The sequence below is a fragment of the Emydura macquarii genome, unplaced genomic scaffold (assembly GCF_026122565.2).
Source record: "Emydura macquarii macquarii isolate MOO-44397 ecotype Brisbane River unplaced genomic scaffold, CSIRO-AGI_Emac_v2 contig_1477, whole genome shotgun sequence".
Classification (NCBI taxonomy): domain Eukaryota; kingdom Metazoa; phylum Chordata; order Testudines; family Chelidae; genus Emydura; species Emydura macquarii.
Genome location: NW_027131614.1, coordinates 24,774,150 through 24,798,979, shown reverse-complemented (window position 1 = coordinate 24,798,979; position 24,830 = coordinate 24,774,150). Strand labels below are relative to the sequence as shown.

Here is a 24,830-nt window from a genome sequence, read left to right as displayed (position 1 = left end):
AAGACACTTTAAAGGGGCCTAGTTGATAGAGAGTGAATGTCTAGCACTTTCTGAAAATCAGGCCCCTTTAAAGTATTTTGTTGGATGCCCAAAATTGAGGCACTCAAAATAACTAGTTATTTTTTAAAATCTTGGCCACAGTTTCAGATGACTGCCTTGCAAATCCTTCACCCCTTGTATCTGATCCCTCTTTTTAGGCGTGGGAATGAAAATGTTGGATATATCAAATCAAACCCTAATCTGACTTCCCATTTTTAACCAATTTCCACTAGCAATGTGCCAAAACCAGAATAATTTACTCTCCCTCCTGCAGTTTGGAGGATTCAGAAAAAATGGGGCCTGTATCCAAACCATCCTGGGTTTTGGTTTTGCAAAACCAAACCCAGCAAACAAACGTCTAAAAAACCAAAAACACTTCATTTGAAATTTCAACTAAAAAGCTCATTGCTAAGACCTTATCTACATGTGGTATTTTTGCACCGGTGTAACTTCTCAGCAGATGCGCAAATCTCTTTCTACACTGATTCATTTTCTCTACAGTGGAGTTTGTATTGGTTGCAATTACGTTGATTTAGCTACATCAGTACAAAAAATTCAGAGTGAGCAAGGACTAAGTGGCCCTGAGCTTTCTTTGATAACTAATGCCCTTTGAACTGCACTCTGTCCTTGGAGATAATCCTGGTTCTACTGATGTCAAAGGGAGTTCTGCATTAATTTGAATAGTATCAGGACAAATCCTTTCATGCTAGGGAGTGATAGTTAATAGGGATTAATTTTATGCAGTGTTTTCCTAAAAGAGTACTGAAAATGGGATTTAGAATAAGGATGGCAGAGGAGGGATCGGAGGAAACTACAATTTTGCTATAAGAGATAGTGGATGGGGGATGAATGAGGTTACTGATATGGGATGAAGCAGCAGACAACATGGTTTTTATTCCAAAATAAAGTTAGTTTTTTTCAGTTGTAGTGAAAGAATGGAAATAGATGGGGAAATAAATTAGCGTTCCCTGTTTTCCTCATCAGTAATCTGGTTCCTTTGACACTGTGGTTCATCAATTTGAGATTTGAATTATTAATTCATAAAACTACTCAATCTTTTATTTTCCCTTAATTTAGAAGTTGTAGAGTCTATTTTGAATGCTAATGCTACAATTTAAAATGAAGTAATAGTTAGAACTACCAAAAATTAAGTAAAACATAAAACAGGGTGATAAATACTAATGCTAATCATCATCATCATCCCCCCTCCCCCCCGTCACCCTTGTCTCACATGGACTGAATTAGTTTAATCCAGGGCAGCAGTTATACACAGGAAAGCTCTGTGTGCTGAACTGTAGGGCCTCTTGTGCATTTATTTAAAATCCAAGATAAAAGGTGGCCATAAGTGTGTAAGTTATAGTTTATATTTACTAAATACTTTGAAAATAATCTTGTGATGCTTTTGTATAATGAATCTTTGTTGAATTTTACTTTGCATCACTACGCAGTTTTATAGTCCATAAAGTAATTTAGTTTATGGCTTTGTCTTTACCAGGTTATTTGTACCAGTACGATTATGCCAAAAACTGTACAGACTTGCAGCAACCCTGAGTCCATGTTACATCCCTTTGCACTCAGTGCCCCGAATGACTCTCTTCTTGAAGTGGTGGAAAGCCAGGGAGCAGCAGGGTGGAAGGAAATGCAGGTACAAGTGGTTGTGCAAAGGGCGTACTGTCTGCCTGCAAGAGAGGGTTTCAGGTGTCAGCCTCCGGGAAACAATCCAATTCATTATGCAACACCAATCTTAAATTCGGATCATCCAAATATTAGGTGAGTAATAAAGCACTTGCAAACTGGTCTCGTGGGGTTATAATATCAGGGACACAAAACAAGGAGGAGAAGCTGGGTCTGGCATTCTGATGCCCTCAGCCAACGCTGGCTAAATATATAAAGCAAGGCATAGTGTTCTAGTGAGTTGTAATAATACTACACCTCCCTAATAGGCACAGGTGCAGAGCACCACTGATGTTACCTAAAGGAGGGGATGACCTGACCTCTTGCCTGGAGTTCATGTGCTGCACCAAGAACTATTGGCAAAAGGTGGAAAAGTGAGTGACTGGATGATAATTTAAAATAGGTGATGAATATGTGCTTGTCTTTTATTATTACATGAGTTGCACTGTACAGCTACTATTTCAGTCTTCAAAGCACTTGACAAATAATTAATTGATCTTCCCATAACATCTGAAATAGGAAAGAAGAATTAGCTTTATTTTAAAGGTGGAGAAACTGAGGGCTTGTCTAAAAGGGGAATTTTACACTCATGTAGCTGCACCAGTATAGCTGGCCTCACTGAAGTCTGGCCCCACTGAAGTCAATAGCAAAAGTCCCACTGACTTCAGTGAGGACAGCATTTCACTCCTGGTGCACCAGTGTGAAAAGTGATGATTTGTACCACAGAGTTACATCAGCATCCATGCAAAAATCTCCAGTATACACAGGGTCTGCAACACCTAGAGGCATACACTAGCATTTTCAACTTTGTCTGTTTCTTCCTTTGCCTCCTGCAAATGGAATATTGTTAATATCTATAATGTAGGAGAGTCACAATGAGATTTCACTTTTCCAGTACAGAAGACATGCCAGATGCAGTTCCCTCTTGATGTCAACAATACTGGCTACTGTTACAACTTTTGGTTCTCATTGGTTTGACCCTAAAGGTGTAAAGCAAAATTGCAAAACAATTAAATAAAATGAAAGCGTTACTCATCACCTCCATAATTATGACCACCATGATTTTTATTAAATCATTATTAATCTTTATTATTTATTTTAAAATTTATAAAATTTATTATTAAACAAAATTAAACTTTTGGGGGGGTTCATATCTTAGCACTTTGAAGTCACATTGAGTTGAAACTTTACACAGCAAATGAATTCAATTTTGTTCTCCTACAAAAAGCTTTATTAAGTTTAAGCTAAGGTTGCAGGCATGTATCAGAGTTTTGAGTGTACAGTACAGTACAATGTACAGTAGAACCTCACGCACACACTTCATGCAACCACGCACTTCATTTGCAACCGGAATTATGCAATCAGGCAGCAGCAGAGACCCCCCGCCAAAAAAAAAGGAAATTCAGTACAGTAGTATGTTAAACATAAACTGTTTAAAAAAAAAATAAAGGGAAATCAGCATTTTTCTTCTGCATAGCAAAGTTTCAAAGCTGCAATAAGTCAATGTTCAGTTGTAAACTTTTGAAAGAACAGTTATAATGTTTTGTTCAGAGTTATGAACATTTCAGAGTTATGAAAACCTCCATTCCCGAGGTGTTTGTAACTCTAAGATTCTACTGTATATGGCCTTTCAAGACCTCAGGAAGTACCTGCAGAATTTTGGAGGTGCATAAGAGTAAGACTATATGTGGATAAGTGCCTCAGATCCTCCGAGGAGCCTAAGGAGGCTCATTAAGAACCCTTCAAGCCCTAGGGCCCTTACTGGAGATCCCTCCAGCCACACCCCTGTAGGTGATAGAAGACTCATGAGTGCTCCTATGAGTTTTTGAGGCTAGTGAAGTTCCTCAAACCTCACTTCCCTGTGAGCCTTTGGATGCTCCGCAGAGGCCAGTCAATCCCTAATCTTTCTCCACAAGCCTTAAGAGGCTTATTCTTTCCCACAGAACTAAAACTGGATCATCAGCCACTCAACAAACCTAAACAGGATCATCAGTCTTCCAGTGTTCTTAGGGCTCATCCACACTGTCAAGTTTCACAGGTTCAACTTAAGTCAGTTTAAAAACTGTGTTGAATGAGTGCAACTTTGTGTGTGGCTGCTATAAATTTAACTTGCATCCAGAGTTACAGAAAAATAGTTTAAAAAAAAATCTGTATTGGCACGAAACCAGCCTGTTAATTTTGAGGCTGATGTTTCTCTCTTTATAGATTTTAAAGAAAGGGCAGAAATTGGGCTTTTGATGGAAAATCATTTGCAATTTTAACTATGGAGCGGCTATTCTCACTCCATAATTTAACTCCGTTGTGGTATAAAATCCTAATTCCCTCTCCTCCTTTTCAGTTTCAATGTTTAAACAAATAAACAAAAAAATTGCACCCAGGCACACAATTCCAGATATTCTTTGGTCTACACCTTTCACAGCAAGGGAGTGAAACCAAACAGAATTCTCAGATTGAATATTTTACATCAAACTTGAAATAAAAATAGATTCTTTCAACTTTGGACACTAAACCCTTTAGTTCAGAGCTGGATGAATGGTCATACAAGTAGATAAAGTAGGGATCTGGGCTTCTTCATACTCGCTACATCTGTAGCTGAGTTGTCTCATGTATAGTAGTTAAACTAAGCCATTGATGGTGCCCCAGAATTTTTTAAAGCATTTCAGCTCAGAAATGAGCCTGACTGCTGCCAGTATCAGCCATAAGACTGTGTTTTGTGACCCCCATTGCCAGGAGAAAAAATTAACCAGCTGCTGGGAAGAAGCTGGTGAAGAAGCAACACTCTTTTACAGCACAGGAGCAGTGGAAAACATGTATCAGGAGAATATCCCAATTCCCACCTCTGTGATGAAAAAAAAAACCCAGAATAGACTTTCCTCCTACATCAGAAATGTTCATGCTCATCATCTCAAAAATGACCTTGTTGGATCACTTCCTTACCCAGCTAATGAGCTCCTTCAATTCCTGTCACAAGTGATTATCCCCTATGACAATCCCTTAAATCAGCTGCCAATTCTTTCCCTTGCAAAAAATGTTTGTCATGAAAACAAGATGTGCATCTTATGAGACAATATGAGTGAGCAGAAGTCTTTAACTTGTATACAAAAGTTTGAACTAAATATCAGGGCAGACCAACAGTTTATTGATTTAAGCTGTGTCTTTCTGACAGGCTGTTTTACAGTTTTCTTATTGTTACAACATCTAAATGTCACTGCAATTGAGAAACATTAAGAAAAAAGGCAGTAAAACAAAAAGAGGCAGAAAACTAAAATACCGAGCAAGGAGATGTTAGTCCCTGTCCACCTGGTTGTGGTTTGCATCTGGAATATAATGTTTAGTTCTGGGCACCTACATTCTACAAAGATATTTACAAATTGTGAAGAGGATTTTGGAATATTCTCTTAAGGAAAGTTTCAAAACCTATTGCTTGTGTACTCTGAATGGACAAAGTACTAGAACCTATAATATCTAGCTTTATACAGCTATTCCATATTTGTTTTTTTGTATTATTGTGAGACAGCAGGGCCAGACAGCAGCAGGAGGGTCATCGAAGGGAGATATATAAGCCCCAGAATGGTCAGAGCCTTTTTCCCTGTAGACTGAGCAGGTGTTACTACAGGTTAACTAGGAGCACCTGAGGCCAATTAAGGCCCAGCTAGAGTCCTGATAAAACCCCCTGCTCCAGCCAGGTATGGGGGGAGGGGGGAAATAAGGAGAGCTGGCAGTAGTGTGGGAGGAGTGTTGCAATCGACCAGTGGAACCAGAGAAGAGCCATGAGAAAGGTACAAGAGATCAGAGACGGGCAACAGGCAATGCCCTGACCCACCACACAAGAGAAAAGCTTGGGACCCACCATAGTGGAACTGGCAATTTGCCACATTATATAGTTTGTACCTACAGTAAGGTGCCATCCTTTACTGATAGGCAAATGGACTAGATAACCTAAATAGGTCTTTTTCATCTCTAACATCTTTAAAATTTGGGCGTCTGGGCATTTTCCAGGACACACAAAAAACATATTTACCATTCTCTTCAGTAATGAACTGCTTTTGTAAATGTACTATTCATGGTTAGGGTATGGGGAAAGAAAGAAATGTGCCTTGTCATGATTTTTTCCTTCCCAATATTGCCTGGCATGCATATTACTGCTGTTTGCCCCTCTTGGAGAGAGAGTAGCTTTTACAAATCATGTAAAGTTGATTCTCAAGTGAAATGGCTTTACCTTTGCTTAAAGGTGTCTGACTGGAGAATTCTGGGGTGGTTTGCCTGAATGGATCCAGCCCACCCCTAGAAAGAGCACAGGTGTCAGCCAAAAACTTCCCCATCTAACCTGTCTCTTTTTGAGTCTATTGGAGAAAGCCTAATTGGTAAGAAAATACAAAAAAAGGATCCCATGGTGTTAAGGAGCCTTCTTCTGATGAGATGCCTGACTTGCTGAGTCAGCCTTGTATTTTGTGTTTGTGGTATCAAGCAGTGTATAATTTGGATTTTGTTCTTGCCAGTATCTGCTTGTTATGAGTGGGCTACTTGAGTTCAGGAAAATGTAGTTAGTCAGTTTTATCCCTTCAGGATGGGAATCCTTGTGTAGCGGTTAGTGTAACCAATACTCAAAGTTTGAAGGGTTACTGGATAATTAACCAATCCAAGAGCTCACAAGATTTGGGGTTGGAAAGCGAGGCAAAAGGGGGTGTTGCCTATTGAGGCAAAGCTTAGCAACTTTTAAAAGAAAACTGTGCTAGCCTACGATAACATTCTGTTCTCAGAATGTACCATTTAAAAAAAAAAAAAAGGTATATAACTCTCTTTTTCTTCTGTTATGAACAGTCCTTTCGTTTTTTCTCTCTATTTTTTATTTTCTAGTCACTTTTCTTGTCTGGGCCTCAAGAAACAGCTAAGGCTGACTCCATCATGCAAGCAGAACCCCAGCGAAGCAAAATATTAGGGAAAAGCCAAGTGTTTGTATATAAATAGGGGAATGGGGAAAATGTACATTTCCATTTTGACTAGGGCAGCAAAAAAACTACAGTCATATCTGCTGGGATTGTTTATTTTCTAGCAGGGTGTTGTGAGTTTCTACACAGTGTATGCCTACCTAATGCCAGATAGAAAGGATCTAGTGACCTGTGCCAGTCCTCTGAAACTGATTAGTAAACTCTTATCAGAATAATCTTTCTTCTTTCCCTTTTTCCCTCTTGCACTCTTAGGACATTTTAGTTCCAATTTGTCTTAGTGCAAACACAATTGCATTATGGATCAAATGCTACAGCTAACACTTCTAGCAGCTCAATCGGTGTTAACTTTAAGTCATGGTGTTTACCTTAAGGCAAATCTCATCTTGAGGTATAAGAGGATCTTTAAAAATGAGTGGGTTTTTAATATAAAAAAGGTCTGAGATGGAAAGGAGAGTCATTTGAAGATCCATGCTCACAGATGTTAGCATCTGTCAAAACGTTTTTTTGTTTTTTTTTTGTGGCCGACTTTATTCTGTTTACAGCATTCCACTCATTTTTTCAACAAAACATTTCTCAACAGTGTGTTCTAAAATGTTTGATTGATTTTTAATTGCATTAGATTTCTGGGGTACATTTTTAAGTGGGAAATAAACAGGAAATAAGTAACTGAAAGCTCTTCACTGCAGTTCATAAACTAGAATTTTTTCCCTGATTTCCTCTTTTCAACTGCTTCTTGTGAGAAAATATATGTGCTTATAAAGTTGGCTAATTGCTACCTGAAAGACTTTTAGTAGTTTCCTTAGCAGTTTGAGAAAACACATCCACTGAAGTTCAAGGACTAATAATTTGCTTCTGCTTTTTTTTCTTTCTCTATATAGAGTTATGTCTGTACTACAAATACTACAGCTGCAATGCTGGATCTATACCACTATAGTGTGATAATGAAGATGCTGCCTACATCAATGGAAGGGTTTTTTCTGTCACTGTAGTTAATCCCCCTCTCTGAGAGGCGGTAACTAAGTCAACAGAAGAATTCTTCCACCAACCTAGCCACATCTACACTGGGGAATAGGTCGACCTAGTTACAGTACTCAGGGCACAAAATTTTTCACAGCCCGGAGTGACCCAACTATGTCAATCTAATTTTTAAGTGTAGACTAGGTCTTCGTGTCCTTTACAGTAGGATTATTCACTTTTTTCCTCGTTCTTTGCTCCTTCTATAAGGAGACCATAGCCCTGATCATAGCAACTCACTAACCAATGGGAATGGTTTTGAAATGGAGAGGAAAGAGACAGTTGGCATTTTGGGAATCCAGCTTTGGCATCTCGCTGTCTGTCTGAGACATTAAATTATAATGCATTTCGTGCCATTGATTCCATGTGCATCCCTCCCCAAACTCATTCTTGAAAGGCTGCCTCCCAGTTGCTGATTATGAAGTTTGGTGGATGGAACTTCAACTCCTTCCAGTGCCACTCCACCACAACACTGTGGCATCATTTACGCTACAAAATCAGGTTGGTATAACTGTCGCTCAAAGGTGTGAAAAATCCATATCCCGAGTGACACAGTTAAACCCGCTTAATTTCCTAATGTAGACAGTGCTAGATTTAACAGAATTCTCCCATCACTTAGCTACCGCCTCTTGGGAAGGTGGAGTATCTACGCTGATGCAGGAACCCCTCCCACTGGTGTAGGTAGTGTCTTCACTACAGCAGAGCAGCTGCCGAGGTTTATGTGTAGACAAGCTGTGTCTTTGTTAATTTTACATTACAGTTTATTTTTCAATGCTAAACACTTACAGAATCTTATTTTACTATGTTAGGTAAACAGTGGAGGGGAGGGTAAAAGTGGTATTATCTTATAAATATATTGCACAAAAACAAAAACTTGCCACTCTTTTTAAATCAAGCATTAGGTATAACAACTAATACAATGTGAAATGTTTTGTTAAGAAGTTATCTTCGTTGCTATATTGTGGTCAGGTGGTGGTCAGTAAAGAGCACAAGTGTGAAGGGTACTGGTCCTTCTGGCAGGGAAATGGCCAAAATGACAATTACTAGCTGTCCAAGTGTGTGTGGGTATGTGTGATCTCACAGATCCTATGGTTCTCCAAAAGTTCTCTTCACCAGTTATCCAAAAGAATTACACTCCATTTCAGCATGTTCAGATACTACAGTGATAGCAGCAATATAAGTTCACAGGTAGAAAGTAGCCTCCTCTGAAGATTCCTACTCTGTTCAAGAAACAGTAGAATTTTTGTTAATCTGTGGTTTTCCCATTATCATATACATGCACACTTGCTAGCTCCCTTGCTGTTTCTCATGGAACTATCATTATGCACACTTCTGTATTCTTCACCACCTACATTGTAATCACTCCCTTCTCCCCCCATCCCCCAATGCTAAGGACTTGCCTATCCTTAAAATGATACTATGGCACAACTGTACTGCCGTAGCACTTCAGTGTAGACACTAATGTCAACAGGAGGGATTCTCCTGTCAGTGAACGTAAAGCAGCTGGGTAGACAGAAGAATTCTTCCTTTGACCAAGTTGTGCTGTCTACATGTTGACTTAAATAAGCTTAGCACTACCACTCGGGTGTGGATTTTTCACACCACCAACGTAATAAAACCCTCCTAATTTTCAAATGTAGATCAGGCCTAAAGTGAATTGCAACCTGTAGTTAAGGAAACTTTGCAGCATATGATCATTTTGTCATTCCCCCTGACTTTTCTCCTCACTCTACAATTTTATGTCTGTGCACCAAGTATGAAAAACCTAATGATTCTGGAAAGAATATGGAAGAAATATAAAAGTAGTAATGTTATTCCTCACGTGTTATGTAGTGGTAGAAAACCAGTTTAGGGAGTAGAAAGCTGGCAATTTGCAAAGGTAATTTTCCAGCCCTAGAGCAACGATCAAGGTATGTGCAGTTGCTGTTCTCAGATTATAATTTAAATTACGGATAGTAATTTTCCAGCATCTGTTTTTTGTCAAAAATTATTCCAAGATGGTTTATGTAAAAGGTAAGGAATTTTTCCTCTTGTTTTTGACCTTTCTTCCTCTTGAATTTTGTGTCTTTGGAAGTTGTGTGGATGACAATGCTGAATGCAGAAATCCTCAGTGTGTGGGGTTTTTTATCTCTACCCCTCACCCGAATACATGACTTGAGGCTGACCTGGAGGCAGTGTTTTAGTCATGCTGGAGCAGCTCTCCAAAATTTATATAAAAGCCAATTTGTGTGTCTGGAATTTGTTATCCTTCTACCATGGTGGAGAAGGCAAGAGTCTCAAGTGATCCGATACCATGGTGATAAATTCATTATAAATATCTCAATACAGAGTTAATAATTGGGTAAGAATCTAAATGGTCCCAAATGTGTTGCATGGAATTTGTACATGCAAACATATATTTTTGCTTGACTCATGTAAACACTGCTTGTATGTGCAAATTAAAATATTTGCATGTACAAATGATTGTACGTGCAAAACTGGAGGGCCTTTGTAAGATGATTTATAATGAGAGGCTTGCCTGAGTGAGGACTACCAATTCTAACTTTTAAAATTCATCATCACAGCCTCAGAGAAGCCATAATTTGAAAATAATAGAGGCACATTGGAGAGAAAATAGGAACATAGCTTTATCCCCCTTAATCTTACTCCATTGGACCCAGTTCATTTTATTTCTTTTTAGGCACAGAGTTAAAAATTTAGGATCATTCATTAGAATCTACATTCAGAGAGTTTTGATATAATCAGGCGGGACTGGAGTGTCTGACATGGCAGAGCTTTACACACACAATTCTACTTTCCTCTCTTTAGTCTTTGATATCACAATGAAGAAGAAAAATCACATTAATTGATTGAATAAGAATAAGCATATTTTAGGTTACAGAATGTAATGACTTTACACTTATCCATATTCATAGTGGAACTTTTGTGGCCACATTTGAAATACTCATTCTTTTGTGCACCCAACAAGATCCCAGCCCTGTATAACCTGGTATCTTTTTCTACTCTCATCCCACTCTTTCCACTTCCCCTTCCTCTGCCATATTGTACTGCTTAACTTATATATTTATCTAATTTAGGTTCCAACTACCAACTTTTATTGTGTTGAATAGTGTCCTTCGTATAATTGGGAATACTTTTGTGAGTAAGATATTACTGAGTGGAAAGAGGGTCTCTAGATTCTAAACACTGTGTCTTTTTGTGTGTTTGTAAATAGTCATGCACACGGTAGCACTATATAAATGATAATATAGAGGCTAATATTTTTCAGCTTCTGAAAGGTGGAATATCCTGTAAACTAGGCTCCAATGAACAGATGTATAAGATAAGGGGCATTGGGAAGATACAAGAATAGAAAAGAATGGTCCTTCATAAGGTCCATCTTAGTTCTTATCTTACTCCCTTTCTTATGGGTTATGGGGGAATACTAGGCTGTAATTTGTGAATTTTAGTGATAATTAAGATTTCCTCTACACCTCTGCCAATTCACATAAGTCCTGATTTGTTACCATTCCTGCTGTTCTACATCTGTTTCTCTCCTGAACAGAAACTGCCAACCTTCCCAAACTTTTTCATTGTTCAGTGGTATGGCCATACGTCCAATATGGACCAAATTCATTTCAATCACTGTCCTCATTTCTTTTCTTTTCCTGAATACAATCATAATTGCAGTTTAGTGTGTATAGAAGAGCACATACCTGAAAATGATGTAAGCTATGCATGAGCAAATTACCGCAGTAAATAAATATGAATTTACTATTTATAAAACTTTGTAATGTAAGGAATATATACCTGAATACATTTTAAAGAGGGATTCTTTGTTGCAGTTGTTGTTACTTTCTTCTGCAGCAAGAAAAAGAAAGTGATTTGCACTTCTCTGACAAACTGGCAAAGATTTTAAATGTTTTTATAACTCTGAGTTTAGATGTTTGATTTGAGGCCTAGGTTTGGCTGCAGTACAAGCTCCTCTGGATGACCTATATTAGAAGCACTTGAGGTTAAGATTGAGTGCAAATAATTCAGTGAGTTTTTTCTTTTAAACTGACAGAGTGATGTCATCAAACTGTACAGAATATAAGTGGAGTGGGCTTGATTCCTCTTAAATATTTTTCTACTGCATGATGACAGGACTTTTGACATTTTAGTTCTGAGGGGGTCTCGGTATAGTTAAAAGACAAATAACACTGTTCTTTGGTCAGAGTTCACCAGTTTACAGTATCAGTACATACTCCAGAATTTACTAGAGCCATTGGTTTCTTCGCAGTCCAACAGGGTGAACTAGGAATGAATTAATGCTGTTTAGTGTGATATACCTTTAATTTTTTGTGTGTCTGTCCATTAATGTCCTTTGAATCCATGTAGTTCCTTCACTGGATTACATTTGTGAGTGAGCAGGGCACTTACCAACACCAGGGTTCCCCATTGAATTCAAATATGATTCACTCCTGACTATAGAAAATATTTTTCCTTTTTAGACCAATACTCGTATTGTGGGGCTTTTTTCCTGCTCCCAAACAGATGCCCAGATTTTTAAACACTCCATCCAACGTGAGGAAAGAAAAGTGCCAGGATGTGAATATGGTCATTAGGAACAAAACACTTTTATGTCATCTCTTATATATGGCACCATAGCTTAATCAACCATGTTAAAATAACCTAAATAAAAAATATAAGAGCTTGTTAACTAGAGAATTCAGGACCTCATTTCTTGACAAAAGTCATTTCCATTTCTCCCTGACGTCTATTTAATACTAAATACTTGTTTCCTTGGCACAGTGGCTGAACCAACAAAGGCTGCTTTCAGCAGTCATGCTCAGTACTAAATGTCTAAATATATCAGCAATTGGAGACTTGCTCCCATATGTAGTGTGACTGACAAGGCTGGGGAACCCAGTTGGTAGTGTTTAAATTTTGAGATGAGAAATTTTAAGTAAATGCCCTCAAAATCAGGGAAATCAATGGGACTGATTCTGATCTCATTTACAACAGTGTACAAGACATTCCATTCAGACCAGTGGAGTGTTGTGGTTATAAAAAAAAAAAACAGTGTAAATGAGAGGAGAATCAAAATGTGTGCATGAGAGTGGGGGGAGGAGGTTGGGAAGAGTGATAAGCAAAAGAGATGGAAAAACATTTTGGTGGGGAAGGGCTGGATAGCATAACTATAGTGAGTCAATTTAATTGCTCAGCTACACACATGTAAATGTTGACATCAGCAGGGTTGTATTCATGTAATGGAGTGCAGAACTTGCCTCAGTGATTTTTAAAACTGTCCTGAGTTAGACTCCTATTGAGTGTTTGTTGCTTAGGGCTTGTCCTCATGGAAACTTGGTGTGTGGCAAGCTGGGGTGTAAATATATAGTTCACTAGCCTGGCATGCGCTAACTGGCCAAATGGACCCTGTTACCTCACACCAAAAGTTCCCTAATGTACTTTAATAGAACCATAGAAATGTAGGGCTGAAAGGGACTTCAAGACATCAAGTCTGCCCCTCATGCACTGTGGCAGGAACAAGTAAGCCTAGACCATTCCTGACAGGTGTTTGTCCAACCTGTTTTTAAAAACTTCCAATGATGGGGATTCCACAACCTCCCTTGGAAGCCTATTCCATAGCTTGACTACCCGTATTATAAGAGAGGTTTCTCTAATACCTAATTACATCTCTCTTACTGCAGATTAAACACATTACTTCTTCTTTGAGTGCTGGTCCCTAAGTGAATTCCAGATGTGGGTGTGCATGCGCGCCATGCGCCGAAGCCAGAACTGTTTGTAGTAATGTCCATCGAGCCATGTGTGCATCATGCGTTGGCCACATAGTGCGTTCGAAGTCTTATGATGCTGTGCGAGTCAACGTCCCTGCAGTTCCCTCTTACTGCCACATGGCCAGTCTCAAAACACCCTCTTCCTCCTTGTTCTTCCTTGCTATGTAGCCAGCTTTATCTAGATAAGATTGTTTAATTGTTTGTATATAGTTCTTAATAGTTTTGTGGTAGTAATTAGTTAGCTTCCCCTGCAGGGTGTCCCACCAGTCACAGGGGACTATGCCGCAACAAGCTGGCTTTAAAAGCTGCGCTTCTTGCCCGCACTCCTTCTCCATGAGCGACAAACACCAACACTGCCTTTATTGTCTTGGTGAAGCCCATATTATCGCCCGATGTTCCATTCTTTTCCACTCTTTTTTCCTCCCCACTCCCAGGAGGCTCCTGAACTCTGTCTCCGAAAACATCTCATGGAGGAGGCAAGGTGCCCACATGTGCACTCAAGTATGGCACTGGCGGACCCATTGGAGCACTCAGCCTCACAGTCCATGAGCACTCCCGCAGCCTCTCCTAGAGCACCAGTGGCACTGATGCCACTGACGGCACTGGCAGCACCAAAGAAGCCCCACCGTGCTTATAAGAAGCACACTCGTGGGCACAAAGGTGGCTCCCTGAGAGAGACTGCCTCTAACTGCAGCGTTACCTCCCCGAGCCGCACCAGGTTGGGTGAGAAGTTGCGTGTTTATCTGGCTGCTTCCACTCCCAAGAAGCCTCAGATGGAGCAGAAGATGAAACATCACTGAGACCAGTTGGCGTCATCTTCAGCCTTGGCGATCAGGCTGCCGCCTTCGCCCCTGGCCTCATCCACACTGCCAAGACTGGCGTACTTTGCGCACCCAGTTCCATGTATGCCTGGCCGATTATCTGCCCTTATGCCCATGGCCAAATTGCTTCTCCTATATGCGGGCTCCCCACTGCATCCTGGATCGCCGAAGATGGTACAGCATCCGTCATCAGTGGATGAACTGTTACTGCTAGGTCAGCGTCATGCTTATCTCACGTGCACTGTTGGTACCACAGGCAGGAACCTCATCTCAAAGCTGCCATGCGCCGTCAACTCCACCATTCTGATGGCACTAGCCTTCCCAGACTAGCCCTCTGATTCTGAATGGACATCAGAGCAGGATCCCGTCTTTTCTCCAGCACGTTCCTACAGCCCAAAGCCATGACAACTGCTGTACGCACTGACATATGGACCCATGGCTAAAGCATGGTTCTGATAACCCCACGGACCACCAGTACCAGCAGATCTGTACGTATGATCCTACTGGCATTGTTGGGACCCCTACTGTCGCCATGCAGTACCACCGCCATTTCCTTGCTGACCTTCTCCTGGCTACCCTGCTATGAAGAACCCAGCAATACTACATCTCCTACACTACTGGTACCATTGGCACCACTGGACCCACTGATTCCAACGAGAACTTCCTTGTCCCCAGATGAGGCGCTCATCCTGCCTTCCCTTTCACCTGCAGATGACCCTGGGCAATATCAGATCCTTCTCCACTGTATGGGGAGGTACCTCAGCCTTACAGCTGAGGACATCAAGGACCTCCAGGATGAGTTCCTGGACATTTTACAACCAGCCAGCCCATCACATACTACCCTCCCCATCCATAGCATGCTATTTCAACCAGCTCAAGCCATCTGGCATGCCCCAGCATCCTGTGCTTCTATGCCTCAGTAGGAAGAGCGAGGATATTTCGTCCTGGCCAAGGACACAGACTTTTTATTTACACATCCACTACTGAATTCTCTCATGCTTCAAGTGGCAACTGTGCATGCCCAACAAAAACCTTTAAGACCACCCTCTGGATTGAGCGGCCAAGAAGCTCAATCCCATTGGTTGGAAAGTCTATTCATCAGTCAGACTGTAGTTCTGCATTGCCAGTTACCAGGCCATACTGGCGAAGTACTGTTTCCTATCGTATTCAAAACTGGTGGACTTCCAGGTCTCCTTTCCAGAAGACAAACAGGCCAAATTCAAGATCCTCATAAATGAGGGTAAGCTTGTGGCCAAGGTGACCCTCCAAGCTGTGGTTGACACAGTGGACACTGGATTCTGTTCCCTGTCAGACATGGCACACTGTAAAGACTCCTGGTTCCAGGCTTCTGGTTTCCCTAGGGAGGTCCAGACCACCATTGAGGACCTCCCATTTGATAACCAGAAGCTCTTTAGTGATAAGACTGATGAATCTCCATTCTCTCAAAGACTCTTGCACTACACTCAGGTCCCTGGACGTTTACACTCTGGCCCCAACTCAACGCCAACATTGAGCCTCTTTCAGACCACGCTACCCTACTTGCCCTGCCCTACCAGCCTAACCCTCTGCGCCAACAGAACCAATCCTGCTGCTGCCAATGATCCCAAAGGCTCCAATACCCCACTGCTGCCACCTCCTCTGCCTCCACTTTCCTGAAGCATCCTTCCAAACACCCATTTTGATTCCTTCCTCGAGACCTGCAAACATCACTCTATTCCTTCTCCTGTTGTCTTCAGGAGCTGTTTTACTCATTTTGCTCCCAGCTGAGGCAAGATTACCACCGACTGCTGGGTGTTAGACATCATACACCGAGGGTACCTTATAGAGTTCCTCTCCTTCCCACTTTGTTGCCCTCTCCATGGTGGCTCTGGGGATCTGTCCCAACATGATCTCCTCAGCTCTTGTATACCCCACTGCTTCACTCGTGGGACAGGGTGGGTACCCATCTGGAGGGCCATATGTTCCAGAGCATTTGGTCCCCACAGAGAAGCAAGAATGCACATCAACATCCTAGAGCGCTGAGCCATTCACCCCACATGTCATGCATTTTCTGCCCATCATTCACTCCTGGCATGTACAACTCCTCTCTGACAACATGACAGCAGTTTTCTACATAAACAAACAAGGCGGAGCCAAATCGCTGACCCTTCGCGTGGAGGTGATTCACCTCTGGAACTGGTGCCTCAGGCACGGGATCATGCTTCATGTAGTCCACCTTCCGGGCACCAACAACGCCCTTGCAGACACTCTCATCTACTCCTTTGACAAAAACCATGAGTGGGCACTCCACAACCCCACTCTTCACTATATCTTCCACCAGTGAAGAACCACCTGTTGGGACCTCTTCGCAACTCCAGACAATCACAAGCTTCCCCTCTTCTGCTCCAGGGGTACTCTTGGCCAGGAATTTTAAGGTGACATGCTTCTTCTCCCATAGACACCCAAACTCCGTTATGCCTTCCCACCCCTACCACTCCTCCCACAGGTTCTTCGCAAGGTGAGGCAAGACTGGGAAGTCCTCATCCTCGTTGCCCCCTTTTGGTCTCACAAATACTGGTTCACAGACCTCTTTCTCCTCTGTTCATCCTCCAATCTGTCTCTCCTCCCCACCTTCCAAATTTCCTCACGCAGGCACAAGGTCAGATCCAACACCACAGGCCAGAACCACTTCACCTCCCGGCATAGTATTTGGATGGGGTTCTCATGTAGACAATGCATGTGCCACACCTCTATGTGATGTCCTCTCATATAGCGGATGACCATTCACCAGAACATGCTATAAGGCTAAATGGAAACACTTCACAGCATGGGCAGCCCACCAACACCTTCCATTGGGCTCTTTTTCCATTCCTACTGTCCTCGATTACCTTCTCCACCTGCGACTCTTGGGCCTAGCCCATTCCTTCATTTGAGTCCACCTGGTAGCACTCTGTGTTTTCCTCCCTCCTGTTGATGGCTTCTCGGCCTTTAGCCATCCGACCACCGTACGCTTCCTTCATGGCCTTCTCAACACCTTTCCCTTGGTCTGTAAACGTACCCCTCCTTGGGACCTTAACCTCGTCCTCTTGACTCTCACCAAACTGCCCTTCTGCCCCTGGCCACTTGCTCACTCTCTCACCTCTCCATGAAGGTAATCTTTTTGGTGGCCATTACTTCTGTCAGACTGGTTAGCAAACTGGTGACCATGTGGAGTGGGCCACTCAACACAGGCACAAGTCACCATGTCTGCCTTTTTTGCGGACATCCTGCGGCAGGACATTTGTAGGGTGGCCAGATGATTCTTTATCTCTCTATCCATACTTTCACTGCTAACTATGCCATCGTACCGTCCGCAGCAGCGGATACGGCACTAGGCTGTGCTGTCCTACAGACTATCACTTCTAACAAGTCCTCGATCCCACCTCTATGCTGAGTACTGCGTGCTACACCACCCATGTCTGGAATCCACATAGGGACTAGCACTTGCAGAAGAAATGGAGGTTACTTACTGTAACTGGAGTTTCTTCGAGATGTGTGGTCACTATCTGGATTCCATTCCCACTCCTCATCCCCTCTGCTATGGGCTCTGCGCCTGTCGGTAACAGAAACCTAGAGGTTGTCGACCCATGCAGCCTCATAAGACCTCTGGATACACCACGTGGCCGACGCACACATGGGTCAATGGACACTATTACAAACAGTTCCAGCTCAGGCACATGGCGTGCATGTGCACCCACATCTGGAATCCAGATAGGGACCACACATCTCGAAGAACCTCCAGTTACAGTAACTAACTCCATTTCTTGTCCTACCTCCAGTGGACATGGAGAACAATTGATCACTGTCCTTTTTATAGCAGCCCTTAACATATTTGAAGACTATTATCAGGTCCTCACTCAGTCTTCTTTTCTCAAGAGTAAGCATACTATGTTTTTAATCTTTCCTCATAGATCAGACTTTCTAAACCTTTTATAATTTTGTTGCTTTCTTCTGGACTGTCTCCAGTTTGTCCACATGTTTTGTAAAGTTTGGCAGCCAGAATTGAACCCAGCACTCCAGCTGGGGCCTCACCTGTGTTGAGTAGAGCGGGACAGTTACCTCCCATGTCTTACATGTGAAACTTCTGTTAATAGACCCCCAGAATATTATCCTTTTTCATAATGGCATCAGATTTTTGACTCTTAGTCAATTTGTGATCCACTTTGACCTTCAGATCCTGTTCCGTAGTAATACAAACTAGCAGTTATTCCCCATATTGTTGTTGTCCATTTGATTTTTCTCTTCTTAAATGAAATATTTTGCACTAGTCTTTAGTGAATTTCATCTTGTTGAATTCAGACCACTTCTCCAATTTATCAAAGTCCTTTTGAATTTTAATTCTGTTCTCCAGAGTGCTTGCAACCTCTCCCAACTTGATGTCATCTGCAAATTTTATAAGCATTCTTTTCCCTCCATTATCTAAGTCATTAATGAAAATATTGAATAGTACTGGATCTGTGACTGATCCCTCTAGGACCCCACTATATAGGTCCTCCCGGTTTGACAGCAAACCTTTGAAAACTATTTTTTGTATGGATTTTTCAACCAGTTGTGCACCCACCTTATGTCATTTCATCTAGACCACATTTCCTTAGTTTGCTTATAAGAATGTCATGTGGGACTGTGTCAAAAACCTTACTAAATTCAAGATATATCACATCTACTGCTTTCCCTCATCCATTAGGCCAGAAACCTGTCAAAAAAGGAAATTAGGTTGATTTGGAATGATTTGTTTTTGACAAATCCATTCTGGCTATTCCTTATAACTTTATTGTTCTCCAGGTGCTTGCAAATTGATTGCTTAATAATTTGTTTCAATATCTTTCTAGGTGTTGAAGTTAGCCTGACTAGTCTATAATTCCTCTCGTCCTCTTTGTTCCCCTTTTTAAAGATACATACTTCATTTGTCTTTCTCCAGTCTTCTGGGACATCACACATTCCCCATGAGCTCTCAAAGATAATTGCTAACAGTTCTGAGATTCCCCAGCTAGTTCCTTAAGTATCCTGGAATGAATTTCATCAGGCCCTGCTGACTTGAATACATCTAATTTATTTAAATATTCTTGTCCCCCCCCATTTTGGCTTGCATTCCTTCCCCCTTGTTATTAATATTAAATGTGTTAAGTATCTAGTCACCATTTTTAGTGACAACTGAAGCAAAATAAGCATTAAACATTTCAGCTTTCTTGATGTCATCAGTTATTAGCTCTCCTTCCCCGCTAAGTAGAGGATATACACTATCCTTTGTCTTGCTCTTGCTTCCAATGAATTTAAAGACCCTCTTCTTACTGCTTTTTATGTCCCTTGCTAGATGTAACTCATTTTGTCCCTTAGCCTTTCTAATTTTGTTCCTGAATGCATGTTCTATTCTTTTTTACTCCACATTGGCCCGTTACTGTTCTTCCTTATCCTTCCTTCTCATTGTGATAGTTGGCAGTTATGCCTTTAATATTGTCTCCTTGAGAAACTGCCATCTCTCCTGAACTCTTTTTTCCCTTAGATTTTTTTCACTTGGGACCTTACCTGTCAGTTCTCTGAGTTTGTTAAAATTTGCTTTTTTGATGTCCATTATCCTTAGTCTGCTGCTCTCACTCCTTCCTTTCCCTAGAATCAGGAAATCTGTCATTTCATGATCACAGTCATCCAAATTGCCTTCCACATTCAGATTCGCTACCAATTCCTCCCTGTTGGTCAGAATCAAGTGTAAAATGACCATCCCCCTGATTACTTCCTTCACTTTCTGGATCAAAAAGTCCCCAATACATTCCAAGTACTTACTGAAAATGTTGTGTTTGCTGTATTACTTCTCTTAACAGATACCTGGGTACCTCTATTACTACTAAGTCTTGTGTTTTGGATATTTGCGTTATTTGTTCTAGAAATGCCTCATCTACCTCTTTCTGATTTGGTGGTCTATAATAGACCTCTACCATGATGTGTCACCCCTATTTTTTTTTTACCCCTTTCATGTTTTCCCAGAGACAGGCTGCAGACCAGCTGAAAATCTCCTTCTGGGCCTCAGAACACATGTATATATTCTTAATATGTAATTCAACATCTCCTCCCCTTTTACCCTACCTGTCCTTCCTGAACAAGCTATACCAATATTCCTGTCATGAGACTTATCCCACCAACTGTCTGTAATGCCAATTAAGTCATAATTTAGCTTAGGTACCAATATTTCCAGTTCTTCCTGTTTATTCCCTATTCTCCTTTCGTTTGTGTATAGACTTCTAAGATGTTGGGCAGATTTCTCCCACTGATTTCCCTATGGACCTACGCTCCTATGACCCGATGGTAATTTTCCATATCCCTTCCAACATCTGTTAAGGTTGCCTTTTTTTATACTTACCTGTGGGCTTTTGTCACCTGCCCCATTTAAAGCTCTCCTTACTAGGCAAGTCAGTGCGTGAAGATGGTCTTTCCCTTCTTGGTCAAGTGGACCCCATCTACTCCTGTTTTTTATGGAACTTTTAGTGTGTAGTCCATATAGTCCATATGACAATTTAAGTGTGCGACAGCTTAGTGCGCTATACCTTCAGAGTAATTTCAGACCCTAAGCCTTCATGTGGATAAGCCCTTAGATATAGAATTGTGTTAGGGCTTCTCTAAGAGAAAATGCATTGTTAGAAATCATGTTAACTAACATGATGTTAAATGGTATGTCTTTAGTGTGGAGAAGGACAGTTATGTTGAAAAATCCTAGCTAACCCTAACTAATACATTTTAAAAAATAACTGCCGTTGTCCAGTGCATTACCCCAGTATAGATATACCTGTACTGTTTTAACTTGAGAGTCCCAACTAGCTTCTAAAGTTACATCTTGATGGAATAAAGCCGATGAGTTGAAACATTGGTTGCTGCTGTTTGAGATGGTTTTCTGCAAGGCAGTTTCAGTATAGCCAGCCCCATGTACTCAAAAATAAAGAGCTAGGACCTCAAAATCATGAGATTGACTTTAAAAAATGAGATATTTTAAAATAAGATTACATTTTGGATTCCTTTTATTTACTTTCTGGGTTTTGAACCTTTAGGTTACGCTTGGGTCACATTCCCAAACTTTTCTCTGCAACCTTGTAGGAAGAAGATTACTTTTTTAAAAGATCTGAAAACTGAGCTGTCTCACATTTTTACATGACTTCAGAAGCTGAGATTTTAAGAAATTTAGTATATCAAATATCTCGAAACTCATAAAATTGCAAGATCTGGCAACACTTTTTTCAAATGGAATATTTCAAAGAAATAAACAAGGAAATTGAAATCAAAACCTATGTTATTGTAACTTTAAGAGTAAACTGTGTAAAGGGGTATAGGTGTTGCCTTACCCAAGCAGGAGCTCTCTGGGGCAGACATTACTGCTTTTGGAAGAATTGGGGGAGCTCAGGTTGGATTAGTTCCTGATGAACCCTTTGAAAGGGTGGCTGACACAGCAGATAAGTCTCCCTCCTTGCATGCTCATGGAGAGCTTATCACAATCTAGCAATACACACTGAAACACACAAGTTTGGCAATGAAAAGGTCACAATTCTCAGACCAACATTAACTTACTTTTAAATTAAATTTAATTCCCCATACCGTAAACAGGTGCAGTCCAAATAATAATCAAGAATTCTAATATATATGCAGCGTGCTTAAGTTAACATTGCTATCAGCAGCACCGTAACATTTTAATTTCCTGACTTGGTTATGTCTAGGTTTGCAACCTTAATGTTGCACGAATTGCACCTTTTTTTGCATTAAATGTGGTTTTCTTTTCTATGTATGTACATGCTAAATTTGAGTGTGTTCCTTTGTCATGTTTTAAAACATAAAGCTCAATACAATAATAACGATAATGTCAGCACAATAAAAAATTAAGTGCTGATTTAAAAAAAAATTAGTTTGAGAGAGCAAAGAGGTAAACCTGTAATGGGAACCCTTCTCTTTAATCTTTCTGAATTCTCATTGCATGCACTGAATCTAGACATTTTACCACATGGTAAAGCATATCCTAGTATTAATACATTTCAAAATATCATATAGTATTCAGCACAGGGAAAGCTGATCACTTTTTTGTTTATAAACCCTCGCTCCTGTCCCCCTTATTCTATTCGTTATTGGAAACCACATCTTTCAAGACTGTCAGTAATACTGGCTGTCTGAGCCCAGCTGATCATGTGATGGGTGCCCCCCCCCCATCTCCCATGATCAGCGTGTCTCTGCACACGCTGTTCAGTAAACAAACTTCAGAGAACCAGCCCAAGCTGGTTCAAAGCAGCCAGTTCATTCACACAGAGCACTTGGAAAGTGATGCCTTTGCGCAGCCTTGACGTACTGCCTCAGGAGGGCGGAGACGTTAGTATTTATGTTTTCATTAATGCTTTTTATAGCTAAGAGCCAGCTGTAGCTGGTTAACGTTAGCCTGGGACATCTATTAGCTGCAGACTTCTTACGCAGGAAAAAGGGCTTCTGATGGAAAAAGAGTTGTTGCTCATGGTGTTCATGGTTGTGTTTACATGAAAACTGCTGTCATAGACTATATATCAGAACAGTATGCCTCTCTTTAATGAACTACAACTCTCCAGCATCCAAGGGGACTTTGTATAAAACTTTAGCATAGCAAAACACAAGGCTTTTAAATTACATTTTTAAAACAATGCACCTAATTATTTTAAACAAGGCTCTGCTAATGTGCAGCTGCATAAAGTAATTTGTATTTAGCATTTAAAATAAGTGAGGAATAAGTTATATTTCTGCAAGTCTTCAATACATCAGTCTGGACTGCTGATCTAGTTGCTGAGCATTGATGCAAGTGACTGGCAAGTGGACCAAAGATTTTGGATAACAGATGAATTATTCTTTCCAGTTTATCTCAGTTTTTAACTTTCCCTTACTCCTCCTCCTCAAAGAGAACTAATCAGAAAGCTACTTAAAGGGGGAGGGGGGGGGAGAGAATAAGGGAAGGGAAGGGGCAAGACATGCTAGTCCTTGGAAACTCAGCTGAAGTGGTCTCTAACAATCCTATCAAACCAACATCTCTTCTTTTTATAATTCACGGTCTCCTACCAACTCTGACAAGTCTTCACAACTAGACTACAGCACAGACAGCCAAAGAGGAAGTAGGAAATTTTGTTTCTGCTCTGGCTACTGTTTCTGTAAGAGATGTTGAATTAATACCATCCCTTTTTAACAACTAACCTAATTGTCCTAAGAAATCTTCTGAACTGAAAGTCCCAGGAGTGCCTCCACTCCCCAACATCTCCCTCCCAAGGAAGGCAGACCTACTGCTGCTCTGAAGGCCATAGTTCAGAGGTGTCAAACATATGGCCCATGGGCTGCATTGGCCCGTGCACTGTAAGCGCCACCGGCTTGAGTATTCTCAGCCATTGGCCTGTGCGGCGCCTGAGCGCTGCCCCGCCGCGCCCCCGGGCTGGCCAGACCACCCCAGCTCCCAGAGCGCCGCCAGCCGAAGAGCTCCGAGCCCCCAGAGTGCTGCTGGCCTGTGTCCTGCCCCGCCCCACCCCCACACTGGCCCAGCCTGCCCCAGCTCCCAGAGCGCTGCCGGCCAGAGTGCTCCACTCCTAGCCCCTGGAGTGCCACCAGCCCACTCTGGCGCGAGAGAAGAATTGTCAGGTTTCCAGGCAGAAACCTCTGCCCACCCTGATGCGAGAGAAGTGTCAGGTTTCCGGGCACAAATCATAAAAAGTAAATTTAATTTGCATTTTCATCCAATATAACTTAGTTGAAATGTGTTAATGCACTATGTACTTGGAAATCTGTTTTACAGTAGATATTTCAACTGAAAATAAAATACTTACTTTTTTTTCATTTTATTATCAATAATAAAATACACTATTAAGCGGGTATGGAAAGTGAGTAAGTGAAAGCTGCCCATTTATAAAAAAAATTTTTTTACAGTGAGGCCCACCAAGTGAACAGTTTTGTCTTAAATGGCCCTTGTGGCCAGATAATTTTGACACCACTGCCATAGCTGCTGTTCTTCCACTTCTTTTCAGTCACTCTGCCTCCATCACAGAAAATCTGAAGGTGTCTTTAAGGGAGAATACAGAAAACTGCTAGGCTATGATGAAAGGGTCTTAGCATGACTTCCTATTCCTCTCACCTCCATTACAGTGGTAAGAATTTCCTCAGATGCTAGTGGTGAGAAATAGAATTTTCAGAGTCAGGCGGCTGCAGAAAGTGCACTGTAATAGCTTTTTATTTATCTGTACAAAAACATACCAATTGTCTCAGAATACATCTGACTACATCAGCTATCATCACGTAGAGCTACACTTCACTGTGGAACAGAAGCCTGATAATGCTATTCCTTTTCACACTCTTTATTAAAAGCTATTGGGCAGCTCCTGTGGCCTAATGTACACTGTCTGTTCCTAAAGCTGAAATATACTTTCTCCAACCAAAGCAAAAATCTGGCTATCTCCTAAAATTGATTCGTTGGTAATCTCCTGTTGGGATAAATGTCCTCGTTCATTAAAGACCATCCTTTCAAAAATATGTGAACTGTATTTGTTCCTTGCATACAGCCTGTGCCAGGAAGGTATAGTTGGGAAAGC

General features: G+C 41.2%; 1 protein-coding gene across 4 annotated transcripts in view; it reads left to right on the top strand.

Annotated features, from left to right (window-relative positions):
* The window catches only part of SPIDR (scaffold protein involved in DNA repair), a 335,554-nt gene that overhangs the window by 220,362 nt on the left and 90,362 nt on the right, over positions 1-24,830 (top strand). For 3 of the 4 annotated variants that reach the window (XM_067553805.1, XM_067553804.1, XM_067553802.1), the window contains 2 exons: positions 1,535-1,809; positions 1,983-2,087. In XM_067553805.1, coding sequence (XP_067409906.1) covers positions 1,535-1,809; positions 1,983-2,087 — 380 coding nt within the window. The remainder of the gene's footprint in view (positions 1-1,534; positions 1,810-1,982; positions 2,088-24,830) is intronic. The other variant, XM_067553803.1, reaches the window with a different exon arrangement.